General features: G+C 44.6%; 1 protein-coding gene across 5 annotated transcripts in view; it reads right to left on the bottom strand.

Annotated features, from left to right (window-relative positions):
• The window catches only part of ralgapa2 (Ral GTPase activating protein catalytic subunit alpha 2), a 116,651-nt gene that overhangs the window by 84,273 nt on the left and 9,921 nt on the right, over positions 1 to 22,457 (bottom strand). For all 5 annotated transcript variants that reach the window (XM_076299352.1, XM_076299357.1, XM_076299354.1 and 2 more), the window contains exons 2-3: positions 12,241 to 12,351; positions 9,478 to 9,527 (exon numbers count right to left, since the gene is read on the bottom strand). In XM_076299352.1, the coding sequence (XP_076155467.1) occupies positions 9,478 to 9,527; positions 12,241 to 12,351 (161 nt within the window). The remainder of the gene's footprint in view (positions 1 to 9,477; positions 9,528 to 12,240; positions 12,352 to 22,457) is intronic.

The raw sequence follows: 22,457 nt of genomic DNA, 5'->3' as shown, positions 1-22,457 counted from the left end.
GGGGGGGTGTGAGAGAGAAAGAGAGAGAGCGAAAGAGAGAAAGGGGGAGAGAGAGAGAAGAGCAGGGGAGAGCAGAGACCCCCTGTGGTGCCGCGCTGGAGCGCTTGTGGAGGCTGTCCCCGGGCTCCGGCGGCGGCTGGAGTTGGCGCTAATCTGCGGCCGGCGACCAGGCATAAAGATGGGAGCATTACAGCTGGGACGCCTCGCCCAAGAGCCTCCCGCATCCCCGTCCCCGTGATCCACACTTAGCTTTCCAGCTGCACAGCGAGCATGCCTCCGAATACGCTTCCCACGAAGGTGTCCTCCAGCATCAGTGGGAGATTTTTAGCAGCGCCAATCGTTTTTTTTTCTTCTTTTTAATCATGACAGAGTATCCAGAACTGGACTTCTGGCCTCTGTTTTTGCTTTTTGTTTTAAACCTTTCTGGAGTGAAGAACCCATGCTGTGGGCTGACAACAAACATCCTGGTGAATGCATATAAATCTAGCTCCTAAAATGGCCATCCCTGCTCTATTGATGGTTAACATACAAGTGCAAGAATCTAGAAAATGGCTTAAAGGAATTATCCGGAGTAAAATGCACTTTAGATCAATTTACGGATGATTGGGAGTACATACGTTGAGTTGACATCCAAATCATGTCATTCGGATGTGTTTTGAGAAAGTTCGATGTTACCGTTTTTAGTCAAAACTCGTTAGCGTGGAAGTGAGAAGGGCATATTATTTCGCCGCTACAAAACGCTATTTTATACCTCTTCTACAGTTCCAAACAACATTGCACTTACGTGGTAGTGAGTAGCGGGTCCCTAAAGCCAAACCGAAGTATCCCGAGGTCTTTATGTGGTCGGATAGACAGTCCAGCATGAATTTCATCAAGCCAGTACCTTTCTGGAAATGTTGCCATCTTTGCTGCCATCTTTAGGGGAAAGTCCATAGGAGTCGATTGCCAAGTGTGCTCTGGAAATTCACAATTTCGTCGCCGTTTAAAAAAAAAAAAAACATAGTCCAGTATTTCTTTAGAAATTGAAATGAAGTTGTATGGACTGGACTATGTTTTTTTTTTTTTTTTTAATAAATGGCGACGAAATTGTGCATTTCCAGAGCACACTTGGCAATCGACTCCTACGGACTTTCCCCTAAAGATGGCAGCAAAGATGGCAACATTTCCGGAAAGGTACTGGCTTGATGAAATTCATTCAGGGCGAAATAATATGCCCTTCTCACTTCCACGCTAACGAGTTTTGACTAAAAACGGTAACATCGAACTTTCTCAAAACACATCCGAATGACATGATTTGGATGTCAACTCAACGTATGTACTCCCAATCATCCGTAAATTGATCTAAAGTGCATTTTACTCCGGATAATTCCTTTCAGTTACTTTGGGCCATATAGTTGCAGGCACCAAAATCAGTACAATGCAGATGATGTCTAGTTATTTTGTCCATTCAGTTTATTGTTTGTTTAGCGCAGAGTGCATTTGAAATGTTAAGAATGGAATAACCCTTTACAGTAGGTGTATCTGACAGAGAAATAATCAAATATACCAAGCTTTTAGCAAGCCCTGTTTATAGCAAGACAGCTATAATAAAATGTGGGATTTCTTCTAAAGCTGATCAAATAACAAGAATTATTTTGGAAGCACATTAACAAAAATAGTTTGTTCAAATAATCTCCAACCCTTAAACAACAAAAACATTTGATTTTCATACAGCAGGTACAGCATACCTGCATTTGATTTTCATACAGCAGGAGTTATTTCCGAAAAACACTGCAACAAATATTTGGCTGAATGTAAAAGCCAAATATAGCCAATAGTCATATAGTCAATAGCTTGACAGACAAGGGGGAAAAACCTATAGGTCAACAGACAGGCAGTGCGGGCCATGAGACATTTGTGTGCATACATGTGACAAGGAGTTCTAAAGGGTCAAAGTTCAGGGTTAACACACACATGCTCTCGAGTCTGTGGAAATAAAAGGAACCTGAAACGTCTCCAGACAAGTTCAAATTGTGCATCTCCCCACTAAATGTCTAAAGCTTTATGCCATATGACATCATGTTTGCGCATAATAAATGAGAAACTAAGAGAGTTACATCATATCTCAGATCAACTCAAACAAGTGAGTCATTCAGGGAAGTCAGTAAAATATATATGGTATGAGGATGACTCAGTTCATAGCCAAGTCAGAGTGAGGCATATCTTTCCAGTGAGACCATGAATGACGGCACTGGGTGGCCAGGGATTGTAACAATGAATGACAAAATACTCACCACCCTGCTCATAACAATATCTCTAGACCATAACTTGGCAATAGTGGAATCAAAATGACACTTACACAAGAGCTATACAGCAATAAAACTACACAAAACGCTTAGCATAACATAGACAACATTTCAGTGACACATTGGTGATTAAATCATTAAAATGAGCAGCATCATGTGTCACGTCCCACAGCACTGCTAAAAAGAGGTGTATAGCTGCCTCCTCACCAGAGGGGGGCAGCAGCACGCCACAGTCCAAGGCTTTCACTATGATGGCTGTCAGTCAAATCACTGGAATACATTACATGGACCAGAGGAGAGAGCCACAGCTCACATCAGAGTGAAAGGAAAGAGTGCACCAAAGGTCCTGCTTTGTTTAACAAATATGACAGTGGCCCAGCCCATTAGGCACAGGGTCAGCACAGCCATGGGGCTAGGGACTGGAAAACTGGACGTGAAAGAGGACATATTACAGAAGTAGAGTTTCATCTTCCCTGGGAGATCTGTTAGAATTGATTGGAAAAGGAGCAGAATACAAATCAGCAAAAACGCTTCCATATAAAAAAACAACAACATTAAAATTAGTATAAAAAAAACATCCAGTGATCTCTGCCTCACTTTAAAAGTTATGTTGTTTCAAATGCTGTGAGTTGTCAGAAGCACATGACTGCTCAGCAGTAAACACTGGAGTAAAGCAAGAGAGTAAACAACAGCATCAGCAGATGCTGACTCCTCCTTTTTTTCAGTGGTACCAAACGATGTCAAAGAAGAATGTGTGTCAGCCAGGCCAGGCCAGCTAGGCCTATATCTTCTGAGTGACTGAGTGAGCGAGGGGGGTGAGGTCATTTGGCCTGACGTTCTGGCCAGTGAGGGGACACCAACAGCGGGGCGGGTGGCTGCAATGGTCATACGAGTCAACACTGTTTTATTCATGACCTACTTGAGCCATTTACACAGCGGAGCGTTTTCATGCGCCGTTGGTGCAGGAGACGGGTTTAAAACCAGCATCGATCAGCGCCGCCGGCGGGTCTCAAACTCCCCGTCATCCTGACACGTGCAGGGAGGGTGGGAGGGAGGGAGGGAGGGAGGGGGTAGTGAAACCGCTTGCGGCTGATTAACATACTCATTCAACCGACAGAAAAAAAGCCAAATGCTTACACTTAAAAAGGTCAGCACATGGCGTGTGTGCTGAGTGTGTCCCATCCAAACCATTTTAAAAAACGGCTTGATCAGGAGAATCAAGAGGAGCTCTGTAGCCGGTCAGCACCTCAGTAATTCCCACACTAAAATGAAATACAGTCCGACATGAATCACCGGACAGGGCTGAGCTGACAGGTGTTTTGTCTGTTTGTTTGCTTTTTTGGAGGTTGTAATTTTAGTCCTGAGGTGCAATCGGTCTCTCTCATGCCCTCTGCCTAACCCCCGAGTCTTATCTCAGTGGTACAGTCAGAGAGTAACCCCCGAGTCTTATCTCAGTGGTACAGTCAGAGAGAGGTCAGGAGACTGGCTGGCATGACCTCAGAGTCAGCAGAAGTCGTGGGGTATGGGTGACTCTCCCAGGAAATGGCTAGCGAGTCGTGCCCTCTGTAGCACCCAACGTCACGCTGATTCTGAGTCACAGGGACCACAGGGGTCAAAGGTCACAGGGGACTTCCCCGGAGGGAAGTAATGAAAAGGGTTTAGAGTCGAGGTCCGTCATCCTGTAACCACGGGCTTCAACTCTGATCCTGTGCCATTTAGACACAGACAGGAAGGGCACAGGTCCTCTGTTTTCTCAAACTGACCCCTTCAATCCTCCTTAGACATGGTGACTCAGGGGTAGAGTAAAAAGAACGCCAGTGCAGCACAGATATCTTCTTAATTTATACTATTTTTTATTTTTAAGGTGCATACAGTAACAGTGACTAACGTTTTGACGTAGGATTACATCTTCATCAGAGTCCTAGACATGGTGACTCAGGGGACCTTCCTGGTAGCACAGAATCCTGATAAGAATGCTGAACTCACTGTACACTGTACACGGTCCTTAAAGGAGAATTAGGGCAATTTTTCACATGTAGATCTCGGTTTCTCGAGGTAACCGAGTACTGTCAGTACGGAACAAAAGACGAGTTACAAAAACTAGGTGCTACCTAGCTCGAGTTTCGTGCTGACAGTACTCTGTGACCTCGAGTAACAGTGATCTATGTGAACAATTGCCAGAGTTTCCTTTAAAGTCTTCATTAAATGTGTGCAGATCTGAAGCTCCTAAACCTTGTTAGGCATTTTTCATTAACATCATAATATGCCAATAAAACTAAACAGCAGCCCTGATATAAATCACTGAACTCCTAAATGGAGAGGCTGCTGTCAATATCTTCAAATTGGCAACAGGATACACTCTCCTGTCCATTACACGCCTGTTACAACCCATTATACAAGATTGATCTCTCTATTAAATATCAATATTGGGCCCTCTACCATAACCATGCATTCTGACAAGCATAATGGTTCTAGTGTCTTAAAAAGACCCAGATTCCTTAAGGCAGCCTTGCCTTGCAGATGAAGCTCTTGGCATTAAACTGTCTGTTTAAAAGGCTCTCAAAACTAAGTGAAGCCCTCAGCGCTGCCAAAACCCAGGAGCGCCATCACGATGATAATACTAGCTGGGCACGGCTCACCTCACCCCACAGACAGACGGGCAGACAGGAAGGATGGCATGCAAATGAGTCTCCTCAGTCCGCACGGTCGCCCGGCTGCTTCCCCCGCGCCATGAGAGGCCCTTTGTGCCCAGCACCTGTGACTCAGCCCAAGCCCAGTAAAGAGGTAATGGAGTGCTCGGGACCCAGAGAAAGCGCCCATTATGTGCCCATCTGGGGGCAAAGGCCAGACAGCCAGAGCTAATCACTGACACTGCCTACAAAAACCATCGGAGCGTGGAAAGGGAAGATGCCTGAAACATGGTTAAAGGTGCAGTCAGTAATTGTTGCTATAAAGGTTGCTATTGTAATTGTCATTACATTAAAGTCAGTGATTGTGCAGGAAGTCTTGTTTGTTTATGTTTATGTTTATGTTTATATTAAAATGTATTAGCAGACGCTTTTTTTCTAAAACAGCATACATTATATTTTAAGGACCAATCGAAACACACCAGGGAGGTAGTTCACCCCTCCCTTCAGTATTCCCAGAGAAACTCCACACAGGGTTTTGTTTTTGTTTGGGGGCAGGCTGCCCCCACTTTGTTCCAGTGTTCGGAGCCTGGGCTGCCTACAGAGACGGGTTTTTTTACAGTGTGCTCACAGAATGGGCACTTGGGTTGTGAGGATTGTTGAATGTAACAATAAAACGTTATAAAATTGCGTACGATTGCTGACTGTACCTTTAAGATCATTACTATGTGATTGTGTGGTAAGTTGTCTTACAAACTTTGGTTAACATTGGTAAATGTTAGTAAATATGATTCATTTTGAGTTCTAGTTCCATTTGCCCTGCACCTCACCGGTGGGGATGTGCACACTTCTACAACTACTCTAGTAAAAGTGACTACCCATGAAATAAATTGAATACTATGTTTTTGCTGCAGTGACACTCCAAAAATAAATCATAGAATTATTTCCCCTTGTTTAAATTCATTTGGCTCAATTTTACTGGCAAAGCGACTAAATGTGAAATCTAAACAAATCATATGAGCATTTGATATCTTTCATTTAATTCATAACATTCACAAAGGGTAGAGACTTCAGATAAATATCTTCATTCCCTCATACAGACACACACACACACACACACACACACACACACACACAGTGCATTCACACATGTGTGCACACACCCTCTGGAGCGCACATCTTATCCCAGTGGGAGTCTGCATTCTGGCAGACACAAAGAGCAGTCAAAGGTGGCACGGGAACAAAAGCCTCTCCCTCTCTACCGCCACCTCCCCACCCTACCCTGCGGCCCCTACCAGGACCCCACCTCCTCCAACAAACACCCACCGCCACCACCCAATCTCCAGCAGCCACAAGACTGATCTCCCTCTCAGCCCAGCACACCCCCACCCCCCTTTTTCTCCATCAACAATCATGACCCAGAATAAAAAGGGGGTTGCACACTGCTCAGAGGTGCTGAAGGTAATCCTACACACACACCCCCCCCCCCCCCCACACACACACACACGCACACACAGACACCCTCCGACCCCAACAATAAACCTCCGCCTCAGAAGCTCCACACATCCAGGAAATGGGGTTGATGTGAGTAAAGCAGCGAGGAGAAACATCTCGTTTCTATTGGTGAAAACAAGGAGCAGTGGAGTTACAGGGAGGCTACACCGGGCACCGTCCGTGTAGCGTCTGCTGCAACAATTAGCGTCCAGTATAATGAATGGAACAGGCCACACCAGACGTGAGGGCGACAAATACGTTCAAAAAAATGAGACTAGTCCTCTAAAACTATTTTTAGGTGATGCGAACAGAGCGCTTCAGTTGCAAACCCACTGTAGCCTCCCTGTTAGATGTGAGTGTGTAAATGTTCTATGTAGCTTATATGTACATACACGTGTGTGTAAGAGGGAGGAGGGGTGGGGTAATGAGGGCTGTCAGAAAGAGAGAGAGAGAGAGAGAGAGAGAGAGAGAGAGAGAGAGAGAGAGAGAGAGAGAGAGAGAGAGAGAGAGAGAGCTTGGCCAAGCTTGGCTCAGCATGGATGCGCTAATGGCTCCCCTCCTGTGGTAAGGCCCCCACCGTCTCTCCTGGGCCCTGCCTAATAGCTGCCCCAACTGCCGCTCCTGCTTCGCACATCAGGCAGGTCAGGCTTCGCTAACCTGATGCTGATGTAAAGCCCACAAGACAGATGCAACCAACAGAAGCTTGCGAAGAAGATGCAACTTACAATAAAAAAAGTGTTGCCTTGTAAATTGAGTTCTAAAGGCTTTTAAGCCTCGCTCTTAAGCACACAATGAAGCCATACGTACAATACAATGGACAATCAACAAACAACGATGATTTATAAAAAAAAATTTAAACTCTTACAACCTACAGTACTAGGTCTTGTTAAACATTCGTGTCTACACAGAGCATCGTCTGTGTGCGTGCGGCAGATTTGTGGTGTGTGTGAAAGTAGACGGGTTAGAGGGGAACAACTGACGACGTCTGATCTCACACTGCTAATCTCACGCCTGAGAGAGTGCGATGTGATGCGCAGCCCAGCAGCTCAGGATGAGAGCAGCGGGGGGGGGGGGGGGGGGGGGGGTTGGGTGCAGGGGTGTCAGTCCCATACAAACCTGTCAAAGGCAAGCTTATCTCTCCAACACACTGTAAAGGCACTGACTATACTAAGCCTAAATGCCCCATGTTATCTTTAAGCCGGTCGCATGCTGTACATGGTCTTTCCCCAAAGACCTTCCAATAAATATTTACAAGGCATTTCCGAGTCTAGGACTACATCCAGGGGGGTCGGATGAGAAAGAGAGTACAATGGGGTAACCCAGAGATTATCCTGGTTAGGTCATGAGAGTAAGGATCAAAATACTAGAGTATATGAAATACAGCTAACCCCCCCCCCCCCCCCCCCCCCCCTCCCCAGGTTGGGATAATGTATGCTAATTCTCAGTAGATAGCTTGTCACTTATCGATGCTAGTTTGATATTTCTGTCTCAGAACACACTGCTTCTTGTCTGATCAATACTGAGGAGCCGAACGATGAACTGGAGTGTAAAGATGTATCCGTCTTGCCGGTCATTTAAAAAAAAAAAAGAGCCAATACTAGTCCCTCCCTAGAGGGTTTACAGTGAGATTAGAGGCTTAATAAACACAATCAGCCAAGGTTTAACATGATGGATTAATGATCCCTAAAAGAGTCAACATTGCAAACGGTCACACATTGTGTAACAAAGAGGCAAGACAGCATTTCTATGGGTATGGGCCTAAAGAACTAACTTTCACCTGCAGGCAAACAGGTCTTCAAATAGTCTTTTCTTTTACCAGTTATATTGATTAAATTAATTAAATACATTTAATTTAATTTAATTTAATTAATTCTGGTTGTTTGCTTAACACAAATGCAGTTGTTTTTCTATCACCTCACTTTCTAGACAGAGTGAATTGTTGAAGAGAGGATGACAGATATTTTTGAAGGAGAGCATTAACGTTTTTGTAATTTGTACATGTACATGTATGAAAGTTCACACACAGGGGAAACGTTCTATGTTTTCTATGTTGTGCTTAAAAAAAACACAGTTGGTCTGAGGGTTGAAATATGAAAATGTGTAAAAGCATAGAGGGGTAAAAGACTCTGAATAGCTCTGGTCAAGGCCTAGCAGTGGTCATCTCAAATGGGTAGTGTACAGAACCAGGGCTGACATGTGAGACTTGACACCTTTGTTTTGACTAGAGAGTGGATGTTAGGTGGATGAGGATTTTTGAGTGGCAGTCTGACTGAAATAAATGAGAGCTCTTGAACACCCTATGCCCTCAGTCTGGCTCTCTCTCTCTCTCTCTCTCTCTCTCTCTCTCTCTCATTTTGAAGTTGGCCAGGTGAGACAAGCCCATCATATAAAAAGCCAGGCTTCTCCTCAGCCGTCCTTGTCAAGGCCACCTCTGTTGACACATCAGGGACACTACCCTCGCGCCAGGTCTGTCCACTCTGCTCTCCTCTTGCAGACAGCAACGGCTCACAGCCCTGAGCAAACGTAACTCGAGCTCTCCAGCCCTACCCAACCCTGCCCTGCCAATCAGCCTGCCTACCAGTCTGTCTGCCTGCTTGCCTGTTTGTATTGGAAACCGGAGCCTCCATTCCAGCCATGAGGGAAAAAACAGGAGGATTGGTGGGAGAGGATGGAGGAACCGTCAGCAGCACGTACACCACAATCCCAGGATGCAATGCAGCACGCAACGCACTGTAAAATACTGCTGTGCAGGGACTTTTTTTTTAAAACCCAAGCTAACCAACTAATTAAAATGAGATCTTTGGAGCATGATTGGGAATAGATTAACCTCGACTCGTCATACTTCATTAACATGCTCTGTGAGCTTGGGCTGGGTGACCAGACTGTAGCAGTCTTCATTAATTGAGATACTGCAGTATTGTACACAAAATAATGCTAGAAGCAAATAATCCCTCATAAATACAACTCCACTGTTGAGTGACATATGTGATATGATCAAGCAATCCCAGGGAGAGACAGAAATCCTGTAGAATATGGAGGATGATCATTAAAAAGTGCTGTGAGGAACTTACTTCAAAAATAAACAGGATAGAGTCCAGCTCCTCCCGTTGTGATTTGTTCCCTGGAAGAGAGAAAGAGAGAGAGAGAGAGAGAAAGAAAGAAAGAAAGACACATGTATGAATAGATCAGTGTCTGAGGCATGTCAGAACATTAAAGACTCAGAGACAGATTTGCATGTGGGATATAGCCTCACGTTTCCCTGTGTATGACGGCAGCACTGACAAGCTAACAAGACGATCACACGCAAAATCTCATTATTTTTCTTTTACGCACAGGTTGACGGAAGTGATAAGGCAAAGATGGCAATTTAGTAGATCAGTAAAGACAACTGAGTAGTGTGTTCCGAATAATCTGGAGTGCATCACAGTCGAAGTTGACAAACATTGTTTAACAAGATCTGTAGACATTATATGTTTTGTTTGTTTGGTCTCCTTTATTCTCTGTGACTTCTTGATAACAAGGCTGGACAGTGACTTTATGGGAGCAGCTGGTGGCTTGTCACATGATATTTTCACATTGGTCAAGATGATAAACAGTTTTGGTTTCTTCAAAGATAGTTCATTAACAGAAAGTCAACAGATTCAAGAATTTCCTCAGGACACAGCCAAGGTAAAGGCCAAATGTTCAGCAAAGAGGGAGAACCATGGTGACACATTTGTTATTACTGTTGTCTACATGTTTTGTCCGGCAAACTACCCGAAATCGGCACAATTTCCCATTTCCTATTGTTTGCATCAATCATCCTACCTCAAAATTGCTATTCCTTGGGAAAAAAACAACAACTACTGGATCCAAGAACATAATGTGGAGAAAATATGAATAAAGGACAAATTTGGGCCTAGCTGAGACACATTACAGTCCTACCAGCCCTTGTCTTTCTACCCTGATCCTACGGAGGTGGGGTGACCTTGTGCTACACACCATACCCAGCAGTGTGAACCAAAAACATAAAGCCTCATTAAACTTTAAATGAGGGAGCATGTGGGTCTCCTGTGTGCAGCGAATTATGCTACTCTGTTATGTCATAGCTGCATTTAGACAAGCCAGGGGGAAAACACCAGCTTAAATAATTCAGAGATTCCAGGCCACTACCTTTTTTGAGAAGAGGGAACCATCACATGGGAAGATTGCCACCTCAATCAGGGCAGCCACCCGAAACTGAGACTTAGCCCTCCCACCCCTACCCCTACCCCGAACCCTCCCCAACCACACACAAGGTGCATCACATCTGCCATGTAATGTGCCAACAATATAGCAATGTGCCTTTGATGTGGGTAAGAGATGGAGAGTCCCTTGAGAAGTGAGCCAAACACAGTGTTGAATAGTGCTCGGCTTATGAGTCTGTCCCAGCCAGGAATATGCTGTGCCCAATCTGCCTCCTGCTGCCTAGCACAATGACTGTTTCTGGCTCTAAAACTCTGCGCTGCATATTCTGCAGTTAGGCTATCATGTTGTGGCTGTCAGGAGAAGCCTGACGGCCATCTCTGAAAAATTACTGCAGAAGGCCCTGTGGTATTTAGCAACTCCACTAAAAATATTCAGCTGTGGCGAGGAAGGCGGTGGAAGAGCATCAGCTAAATCGATGCACAGGAAACACCATCACACAGGCTATCACATAGCAATAGGGAAACAGCTGGTTACAGGAGGCTTTAAAGCCAATATGAGATTTAAAGTATATTTGTTAATGTATGTCAATGTATGTTTGTTATTTTTTGTGTTAAAGCTACAGTGCTACAACAATAAAATGGGTTATAGTATTGAAAACTATGTGTTTATTAGTGTATAATTCCTTATATGAATGGCTTTGTTTTCATTAGGTTAAATTAGCCTGTTATATCTACACAAATCACCCTCCATTGGACCGCCATGTTGTGCCGCCATCTTGCTACAGTAGCCCAGAAAGAACAATCCAAAACACTGGCTCTAAAGGGCTTTTTGTGTTTTGTGCCATTTGAGGGGCACTATATTTATCCCACATGTTTGAAAATGGAGTAGGATTCAACATGCTACACAGTGTATCTTTAAAATCACCTCATTTCAAATCTCAAACATCCTCATCAGATATTTTTTTTTGATGAAGATGGTTTGGGACACCATCGGTCCAATGATGATAGTGGTTTGAAAACAGATAAAAACACACAAACAACAGTAAAGTGTGCACATTTGTTTCTCCGTTTTTGTGGTAATATGCTGTACAGGTCTGGTCTGGCACCAAATAACTATTAACCAGAGTCAAATTCCTAGTTTATTTATGCAAACCTGGCCAATAAAGCTGGCTGAAATACAAGTAAACCATGGGAGTGTTAACTCTGACCTCTGCAGTGCCCATTGCCTTTGGCAGAAATAACAATCCAAACAAGATATGACCAACCTCCCCCTCCCAATGCCATATAAGGCAAAGCACATGAGAGCTGGCTTTTATTGACCCAGCTGAAAACAGAGAAGTCTGCACTGTCCTACATGTCCATATCATCAACACAACTAGCAACAACAACACAGCTAGCTGATATTTCTTTAGCATTTTCAGGGTGATCAAATTCATTTTGCATGAACAGACATATGTTGTTTGGCCTGAACAGTTTTCTGGCCATCAATGAAAGGGTAGTCAGAGATTAATGTGGGACACATACTACACTAATAGGAACCAAACTTGACACCATCCCACTGAGTACCCGCCAGGGGTGTCGAGTTTGTCAAATCTAATAATATTTTGCGTGCTCAAGCAACCGAGGGGGAGTGGTGAGATAGTGCTTAAGTGGCAGAGTGCTCCTTACCTTTTTGTTTTAAGTTACTTTCCAGTGTAATGAAATTTTCATAGAAGATAAAATAAATCTGTGAGCAGTTGCTTTCAAAGAATGTCTTCAGTTCACTCTTCTCAGTGATATCTGCAAGAAGGACACAAATAGAAACACAATCAATATAGATCTAGCAATGATTCACTCATACATAGTATTATGTACATTGTATTATGCATAGATATGTAGGTCTACCTACATCATGAACAAGTCACAATCTAATCTAAAATGAAGTGTGGTTATTTTGGAAGATACAGCCGCTCAACAGCATGACATAGCGCTACGTGTCCTTTAATCATGTTCATACAATGCAAACTTTTATCTTAATGAAAAGACGACTTAACTCACAGGGGAAATTCAAGTGCTGAAAATGTAAAGCTGTATACGTACATGCCATCATGCAGATAAAAGTATCACGATAAAAATATCATAGTATTTTGAGAAAAGCCTACAGCCTTTTGGTGGGGGGTGGGGGGGGGGGGTATCGTAGTATGAATGTGGTGTTTATTATGGATAGGCCTATACACTGATTCTCAGGAGAGAAAGCATTAAGGGGGGGGGGGGTTGTCCAGCGTGAGAGGGGGTGTTGAGACAAGACGTCATGCAAAATCCAATCCCCACTGGGCCTGTGCAGCAATGAGGGAATATCCGAGGCAGATATGCCTGCCAGTGGGACTCTAAGCGCAAGCACACACAAACACACAAAAAGCCAGCCCTGCCAGCCTGCTACCATACCTGAGGAAAAAAACATCCCCAATGGCTAAACTCTAAAGTCTGACTAACTAGGTTACTCACTTTTTCCCCCTCCTAGTCTAATTTTTTTTATGCCTGGCAAAGTAAGGCATCGACATGCAGGCTTATCAGGCTGGTGATAGGCCTAGTAGTCAGTTGCTCGTGGTTAGGGGGAGTAGACACAGACACACACTTTGCTGTGTCACTCACTGACATGACTTACAAGTTCAAGGCCACTCCTGGAAAGTTCAAGGCCAGTGCATGGCCTAATGACCAGATTGACTTACACACTGAAGGCAATGGATCATTGCTCCAGCTGAGACACATGCCATCTTTGTCATGTGAGCAAATCAATCTAGCATTGGCACCAGGCCTTGGCAGAATGCTCAGAATGTGTTCAGTATGCCAGGCCAGGCCAAAGGCAAAACAAGAGAGGAACATGTGACAGTCTAATCATGCAATTAAGGCGAGCCTTCTGCCGAGAACCTCAGTTCCATCTCGGCAACAGCCGTTAAGGGGTGGCAGACATTGGGTTGTCCTAACAACTGGGCCATGAAAAATTGCTTAGGGAGAGTCCTGGCATTCACAGCCAATTTTTAGGAATGGCACAGAGCATTTTGTTCAGCACAGTTATAACAAAAGAGATATAAGAATAGCTATAACTGCATCTCAGATGATAATCTCTCTTGTCTTCCTTTTGCATGGTGTGTCCTGTGCCTTAATAGACAACCTGGGAATAGATGGGGGCCCTGTTCAATGATAGAAGATGGCAGAGCAGGGATTAGGCGAATCTCCAAGGGCCCTTGTTCTCAGGCTAATCTGATTTCTGCTCTGAATTTGAGTGTCACTAACTATGGAGCTGAATTGTGGAGCTCATTTTCTCTGGGTATTTTGCGTTGCGTCAAGGTGTAAACACCTTGCAGAGCAGGTATCAGCAACTGCTCAGCTCAAGTACACAGCAATATAAAAGCACACATTACACACAACCCCGTAAAAAAATAGTAAATAGTAAATTCAGTAATTTAGACATTTAGTGGTCTAAAAGGACTGAAAAAAGTCCATTTGCTAAAATATACGATGAGAATTTGGCATGATTTTCCAAAGTTCTACAAAATATGTAGAACGTTGTTTCTATTAATCTTTATCTTATGCCCATGTCCATTCAGGACACATTATACACAAGCCTGTATTCAAAAAATCATTATTTAGCCACCAGCAATGTCTGTCAAACCATCACTTCATCTGACAAATCCTTTCATCATCTATGAACTGTTAGTCCACAGCAGATCAGCTCAAATGCAACTCAAGCCCCGGGTCAAGCCCAAACCAAATGAGCCCCTTGGATAAGGATAATCCCTCCCTGTTACGGCGAGTGATAACACAGCACTAAATAAACAATGCAGTAGCATGTTTGCCAAAAAGAGATGGCCTGTGTAGCCAGCATCCAAGTGTGATTACACTCAGACATTAAAGCTTCTTAATACCGCTGGCTTTAGGTGCACATTTAGGACATCATTCTGAGTCGTTCCATGAAGCACAGCAGGGTAAAACAACCAACAACTAGGTTTCATTTCTGTCCACTCCAGGTGAGAGGAGAGAGATTTAAAGCACACTATGAATAAGAAACATGGTGAGAGCTTCAAACATTCATTTACAAGAGCCTATATAATGACATACATTTTTAAGGCTACATAGAGAAGAGCGATTTGCTGAAGTTAGCTAATTGGATAGGATTAGAATGTAACTGCTACATTAGATAGACATTTCGGCTTTGACCATCTTCAAAAAAAACCAATGGTAAACAATACATGTTCTTGTGCACAATTGTTCATATGATCAAAAATCAAGGCAAATTTAAGAGGCTTGTCAGCAAAGCAAAAATAAAACTTAACCAACATAACAAAAATCAATAAAATCACATAGCAATCAGCTATTAAATACGGTCATGGTCAAACAACATATGGTCATGGACATATGACATACATTTGTCTCAGACAAAACAAACTTCCCATTCCTCGTCAAGCCTACTCTTTCCTCTGACTGACCTCTGAAACTTCCTTATCAACCTGTCTCACTGCTGGAGTGACTGGAGCACTTCTATACAGTAGTACTTCTATACTCTATACTCAACTTCCTAATGTAACCTCTTTTACTGCTGGACTGACTGGAGCTCTTCTATAGTACTTCTATACACTTCTATGCCTTTATTCAGATAGGACAGTGAAGAGTGACAGGAAGTCAGTGGGTGAGAGGTTTCTTGGTGTTTTATGCCCCCAACGTTGTCTTCAAGGCAGCGCTGCCTGGAAGGCGCTATGGGTAGGCATGGGTTAAGGTTAGGGTTAGGTTTAGGATAAGGTGCCTTTAAGTCGACGGTGGCAGCGCTGCCTGGAAGACGACGTTGGGGGAATAAAACACCATCGAGCGGGTGAGAGAGGGGGGGGGGGGGGGGGTGACGCACAGTCTGACTTGAACCCGAGTCGCTGTGGGCACTTGGACCTGACTGCGGTACGGACGCTGAAGCCACTTGCACCACAGCCACGTCTTCAACTGACTCACAATCTACCGTTCACCACAACAGTATCGATTAGGTCTCCTTCAATTTGTTGTCTTGCTCCCTTTTACACTTTGCATTCTAAATCTGTCAGAGAGCCTTGTCCAAAGAATGTGGCTGTCGAGAAGGCCTCTGATTTCCAACTATCTGATGCAAATTGACTGCTTGCTTGCTAAAGCCAAGCCCCTCAGCTCTGTTGGCCAGCAGACCAAAGAGACATGGAGGGTGTCTAAGTCTCTCAAGTCTGCCTTTCAAATATTGACTTAAAGAGTGTGCGCAACCCTAACACAACGCAGCAGCTGAGGACCTGTTAAAACACCAGGGCGGCCAGTGTGAAGAGCGCAGTGGGAGGCCCACTCCAGGGCAGTTATCTCAGTCAATATGACCCCGGGGCAGCAAGGCAAAGCCCCTCCACCCGCGTTTTTTTTTTCTTCTCTCTTTTTCAAGCTCTCTTCCTTTCACTCCAACATCTTCTCTTTTCCTTCTCGCCTTGTTCACCCCCTTTCTCTACTTGTGCTCTGTTTATAATTCTAAAAAAACACTTATCTATTTATCATTGTCATTGTCAAAGACTGGTATAGTAAATCAAGTCAGTGTATAGCATTAGTACTGTACAGCAACTACACTAGCCATGGTTCACATTATGGCTCAAGATTTGACACTGGGTCAGTCAAGGTTACTGAAGGAATAGCAAGTAGGTACAAGCAGTCACACACACACACACACACACACACACACACACACACACACACACACACACACACACACACACACACACACACACACACACACACACACACACACACACGAGCCGTGGTGGCAGCGCGGGTGGGGTGGTTATCTGCGTGTCTCACATGTTGGCCTTTTCAACGCTCTGCATTGTGTTGGGGCTCTTCCTGCCCCTCAGGAAAACGCACTGACTCATCAGACAGAGGGGTGAGTCCAGAAGCAGGCACATCCTCTGGACGTGTGTGTGTGTGTGTGTGTGTGTGTGTGTGTGTGTGTGTGTGTGTGTGTGTGTGTGCAATCAAAGAAAGAGATTATGAAGAAAAAAATTCAAATACTTTATTGCCTTGTGATTATTGTAACTTTTGCCTGTTTGAGCCATGCATCACATGACATAACATACGCTTAGCAGTTTCAGCACTTGAAAAAAAACAAACAGCATCGGCATCCATGTGCATGTTTGTGAGATGGATGATCACAAGTCAGCCATCGTGAGCAGCAAACGTCTGGCCAACCAAAACACACATGGTGTACTTCCTATTCCAGCAACGCTGCTGACTCCAGCTTGTTTGGCCAAGATGAGGAAGAACATCACACTCCCACAACCGCTCTAAGTCTAATTCACATAGCTGTGTGAACATGTCAGAATTGATTAATTAGCCTCCTGCTCCATCAGGGGACATCTAGAAATAGCACTTTATAGAGAAAAGGAGGCCATGCCAACATCATGTGTCTGGCTATATCATGAACTGAACTGTCAAAGGCATTTGCTGTGGTAAATCTCTAGGAAGAGACATCTTATAACAGGATAGGCTTGGTTTATTTATTTGTGCATATGGGTGTGTTTTTTAGTGTGTGTGTGTGTGTGTTTCTGTGTGTGTGTGTGTGTGTGAGAGAAAGAGAGAGAGTGATGTTTGTTTTACATTACATTACATTTAGCAGACACTTCTTGACCTACATATGTCAGCTATATTACAAGGGATCACATTGTCCCCGGAGCAACTTGGGGTTAAGTGCCTTGCTCAAGGGCACAGCGGTGGAAGCCGGGAATTGAACCGACAACTTTCAGGCTACTGCACGCTAGCCCAGCTCCTTAACCACTACACTACCACCGCCCATTTAATACATAAAGTCTGTGTGCATATTAAGGGTGTATGTGAACAGTGGCATTGAGGCAATATGGCATCATCATTGAGTAAGAGCATGTGTGAGTATGGGAGTGTGTGTGTGTGTATGTATGTATGTATGTGTGTGTGTGTGTGTGTGTGTGTGTGTGTGTGTGTGTGTGGACGGAAGAGAGAGAGAGTGTGTGTGTGAGTGTGTAGATGAAAAAGAGAGAGTGAGAGTGAGAGTAAGAGTGTATGTGAGTGTGTGTATGTAAGTGTGTATGTGTGAGTGTGCGTGTGTGTGTGTGTGTGTGCGTGTGTATGCGTGCGTCCTCTGATGGGCATGGGCAAGGCCTGTCAGTCAGTGAAGCAGAGCAGAAATGACAGGATCAGTCCACCCTGGCGTTATGTCACAGAGCCATCAGCGCTAGTCAGCCTGCTCTCTCCATCCGGCAGCCATCCGTTTTTCCAGCCGCATTATCCCCCCTGCCCATCTCTGGAGCATGACGGATAAAGAACCCCTCCACCCCTCCAACCCTCCACGCGTTGGGGATTTGACGTCAGTGTCAAAAAATCACCATGGAGTGAGCATGTTCACCATGGAGTGAGTGCTGCCGGCCAGCCAGCCAGCCACGGGTGTCTTGATGAGCAACTGACCAAATGTTACCAAGGCGTCCGTCCAGTCTTGGCAGCATAGCCTAATCACTGACCCTGCACTGTTTTATTTTCCTCTCCAGCACAAAGCCATGCCCCATCGACACTTTGTGTACCGGAACTGCTAGCTTTGTGTCCAGAAGGTCACAAGGTCATGAGAAACGAGGGAGCTGTATCAGTGATGTTGGCATCTGACGAAATATGGTCTCACCTTTTCCCCCCCGTGTCCTTAAAGAAGAAATCTAGCGAGTTTCCACATAGATCTCCGTTTGTGGAGGCCATCGAGTACTGTCGCTACAAAAAAAAGAAATCGGTTTTACATAGCTTGATTTGCTACAGCCAGCAGCTAATGCAGTCAGGCAGCAACAGCGCTGCACTCTGGGGGCATGTAAATGGGAGCTAACGGACATGCCCCCAGAGTGCAGCGCTGTACACTGTAGGCTGCGTTAAGCTGCTGGCTGTAGCAACTCGAGCAAGGTAAAAACCGATTTTTTTCTCGTTTTTTCTCGTACCGACAGTACTCGTCGGATTTCTCCCTTAATGTGGCTATATTTATACATAATGTAGGCTATAAACAAAACCAAAAAAAAAAAAAAAACAGATAATTCCACTGCACTTCTGAAAACAATCTGGTGCTTCACGGGTGGACTAGTCATGCAGTAAAAGGAGGGGATCACTGGAGCACACAGATGTCACTTATTTTTATTTTTGAACAGTGCAGTTAAAAGGTAGGCTATATTAAAGCCCAATTCTACCATGAAGCAGTAGCAGTCCTTTTGGAAAAGCTTGGTGAAAAAAACAGGCTAGAGCTGGGAGAACTGCTGACTATGCAGGCATTGAGATCACTTGCTTTCAGACGTGTTTATGGAAGTCCCCTGCCAAGCACAGCAGTGATCCCCAAACAATAGCATCTCTCTCAACAAACGTCCTGACCAAGTTCAACAGCGGAAACCAGATCTGTGGGGGTCAACTGCCTTTCCAAGACAATTGATTTGTAATTCAACTCTCTTGATCTGTAATCCGCATTAGGATCAGATACTGGATACCAAAAGGAGCACAATCCTACCTAATCAACTGAATTACTGATCACTACAGCAGAAACCAGGCAGAAGGTTTGTAGCCTACATTTTCTCTAGAATCATACATTTTTAATGTTTTTTTTTTTTTGCCAGAGGCTAAAAGTTCCTTTTTTATCATTCAACTTATGCAAGATCCAACAGCTATTGTTCCAAAAGAATATCTGAAAATTCCTACATGGTTTGCAGCAAAGTGATCACTTTAGGTACCGTACATGTACCTCAGATCATTTTAACTGTCATGATGGCAGTGGAGAATTGCTTTCATCAAGCAGAGCTGGGAACCTGCACTCAAAGTGAGATTTCTAAAGACATAGCCCGGAGCATGACTGCCATTTTAGTACCAGCTGGTAAGTGGCCGTCAGGGAGAACAAGTCAAGAAAATAATAACCTGCGGCCTGGATGGATGAGCATATGTACCATTTAGTGTATTTAGACCTCCAGGAAAAATAACTAGCTTCCCAGACAAGAGCATCCCTAAGGTCCATCTTGCTTAGAAGAGGCGGCATGATTGGAGGATTCAAAGGAATTCCTAAGGGGGTTTTGACTCAGGACTAACTCACCATTATCGGATTAGTAAAGGGTCTGGACTGTCAAAATCTCTGACAAAATTTGTTTGCCAAATTGTCATACCTGTTCTGCCAGTGAATTAGTAAGTCAGTACGTTTCTAAGGGTACCAAAAAAAAAAGTGTAGAAGTCTAAAAACATATTTGACCAGTCAAGTGGTTGGAAGCGTTCGGACTTTGGCCTCTATAACAGAGCCCTTGGAGACATATAAGGCTGTCTTCAATTAAATTGGAATGGGCTAAAATAAAAAAAATACAAGTTGATATGGGTTAGCCACAGTGACCAGTCTCTGACAAATGCCATGAAGGTCAGTTCAATGATGCAAAGCCTGCAGATGTATTTACTCAGTGATAATCACATGCAAGCGGGTAAAAATGTAGATAGTAGCTCTGTTGCACACAGCACTGGCAACGCATTACATTTTATTACATGCAGCTCATTCAAATGAGGCTAGCACAAGCATGCTAGTATGTGAGATCATTCCTTTGTGTTGTTGCTCAGGAGCTTGGTGACCAGAGTGTATCACGTGTGAACAGGCAAGCAGGTGTTGCCATAGCGACATGCTTCCTCCACGGCACGGGCAGCGAGAGTGTTTTTTTTTTTTTTTTGCGCATGCAGCTGCACCAGCAGGGGACACGGAAGCCCAGCCTGTCAGGCACACAATGGCACCGGAGAAGGACACACACACCGTGGGCTTCCAGGAACGCGTTTTCACTCAGCACTCAGACCGATTGATAACACTGTCCTTGAACCGCAAAAAAAAAAACCCAGAGAAACGACAAAGAGGCAAATAAAGATGGGCGCTCTCCACATTGCTTTTACTGCATCTTGTCAGAGCAGAGAAGAACAAGAGGCGCGCTCTTGAGGTAAACAAGCCATCGCAGCAAGCGAAGCGGGATTCAGGAGATGCTGTGTGGCAGCGCGCCTCGTCTTGGGGTGGCATGGCGAGGTGCCCAGCATCTGCGGATAGACCCGCTGGCACAGACCCACTCACTGCCTTCAACTGCAGCACGCATTTGGGCGGCAGTGCCAGTTCCAAATAATGTGCCTCCTTCAGAGGCTGCTGGCCCAGCACAGCTCTGTAAGCTCTTTCTTCCCTTAGATGAGCTCTCCTTTGTGCCGTAAGAACTAAAACAAAACAAAAACATTCAAGAGCTCAGAAACGGAAATGAGGGAAATAATGGAGGTAAACGAGGTCCCAATAGCCACTGCAAGCGCTCAACAGCCACTAGAATGAGCAGTGACTTTTGACCATGCATAACCGAGGTTAATGATAAAACCGCAGCTGCCAGCTGAGCCGACCCGACACTGGCAGCAATTAGATTATGCAAGAAAGCAAGAAAGCCCTTCTGGAGGCTATTCATCCACTGGCCCTTGGCAACACATATTTGCAAACATTGTTGGATATAACCGGCGGCTGTTTACGAAGAGGTGTGGTGTCATTCCGAAGACATCAAGAACACTCTCTCTCTCAAGAGCTGTTAGAACACTGCATTAACACTCTAATTCCCCTATAATACAAATAATATAGTAAGCCTAGTCAACTGACTGCAAACCAAGAAAAAAAAACACTGAGCTGTAACAAGCCAGCCAGTTTTTACAGGTCACACCATGACAGAATTTTCACAAACCACCATGTAACAGCCAGTCAGTTCACCAGCAGGCCATTAAGCTGACCAAGTCTCAAGACCAGCTTGGCAGTCTCACAAGGGATAATGGCAAGTGATTTGGCAGCAATCTGTAATCTTAGCTGCCATATCGGTCATAGCCCTTCAGTTCTCACCAAACGATCACTGTTATTATCAGACAATGAATCCCACTCCAAGGGGGCCATTTGAGTGTGAGACAGACACACGCCTGTGAAGTAAGCCTGAGTATCAGAGGCTTTGACAAGGCGTCAGCGCCCTCAGATGTGCTAAGTGCAGGCTGCCCTGAGACAAGGACACACTACTGAGAACTTTCCCTCTCCACTCTTTGGTCTCCGAGAGCCGGTTAATCTTGGCAGCTTAGCGGCAGTTAGCGGCTAAAGTGGAGGCTGCCACTCTCACTCCTGAGGTCACCCTCAAATACCTCACTTAATGAAGTCACCGTGTCAAGGCCGCAGCGCTGGCTGGCCCCTGGCGGCGACATTCTCTTTGCAGTCTCTCTTTTATATACCCACCACCAGTGCGTACAGTACAGAGGCAGCGGACAATAAGGATAGATAATTGATTCCAAGAGTTGAAAACTCTTACTACCACCATTCAACTTTCTCTTATGAAGGCCTAGGTTAGACAGGTTAAGATTGAGTTTTTCACTTGATAGCTGCTCACTAGCACAGCAATAGCGAGTTTGAAGTGGATCTTTATGAGCTTCTCCACAAATACTAAATCCTCTCTGAAAATAAAGGGGTGACATGTCAGAAAAACACCAATGACTTAAGTTAAGATTTGCTGTTATTTAAGAATTGCCTACTGGGTGCCACATGAAATGGGAGAGCATTGGAAATTTTGGACAGCAGCAAAGGGAAAACAACCAACCAACCAACTATACCTGACTGACCAGTTTTATTCATTTGCCGTTTCAATTACACAATAAATATAATCTTCAGCTTCCTTTTCAGTGGAACACCACCCATACCCATACCCCCACACACCCACCCACACACACCCACACACACCCACCCACACACACCCACACACACACCCACACACACACACACACACACACACACACACACACACACACACACACACACACACACACACACACACACACACACACACACACACACACACACAGAA

The sequence above is a fragment of the Alosa pseudoharengus genome, unplaced genomic scaffold, assembly GCF_046254945.1.
Source record: "Alosa pseudoharengus isolate Yale_2024_CS ecotype anadromous, Long Island Sound unplaced genomic scaffold, YU_APseudo_1.1 YU_APseudo_1.1_scf_22, whole genome shotgun sequence".
Lineage (NCBI taxonomy): Eukaryota > Metazoa > Chordata > Actinopteri > Clupeiformes > Clupeidae > Alosa > Alosa pseudoharengus.
Note: the sequence above shows the minus strand (reverse complement) of the source record. Positions and strands in the feature narration are given on the sequence as shown.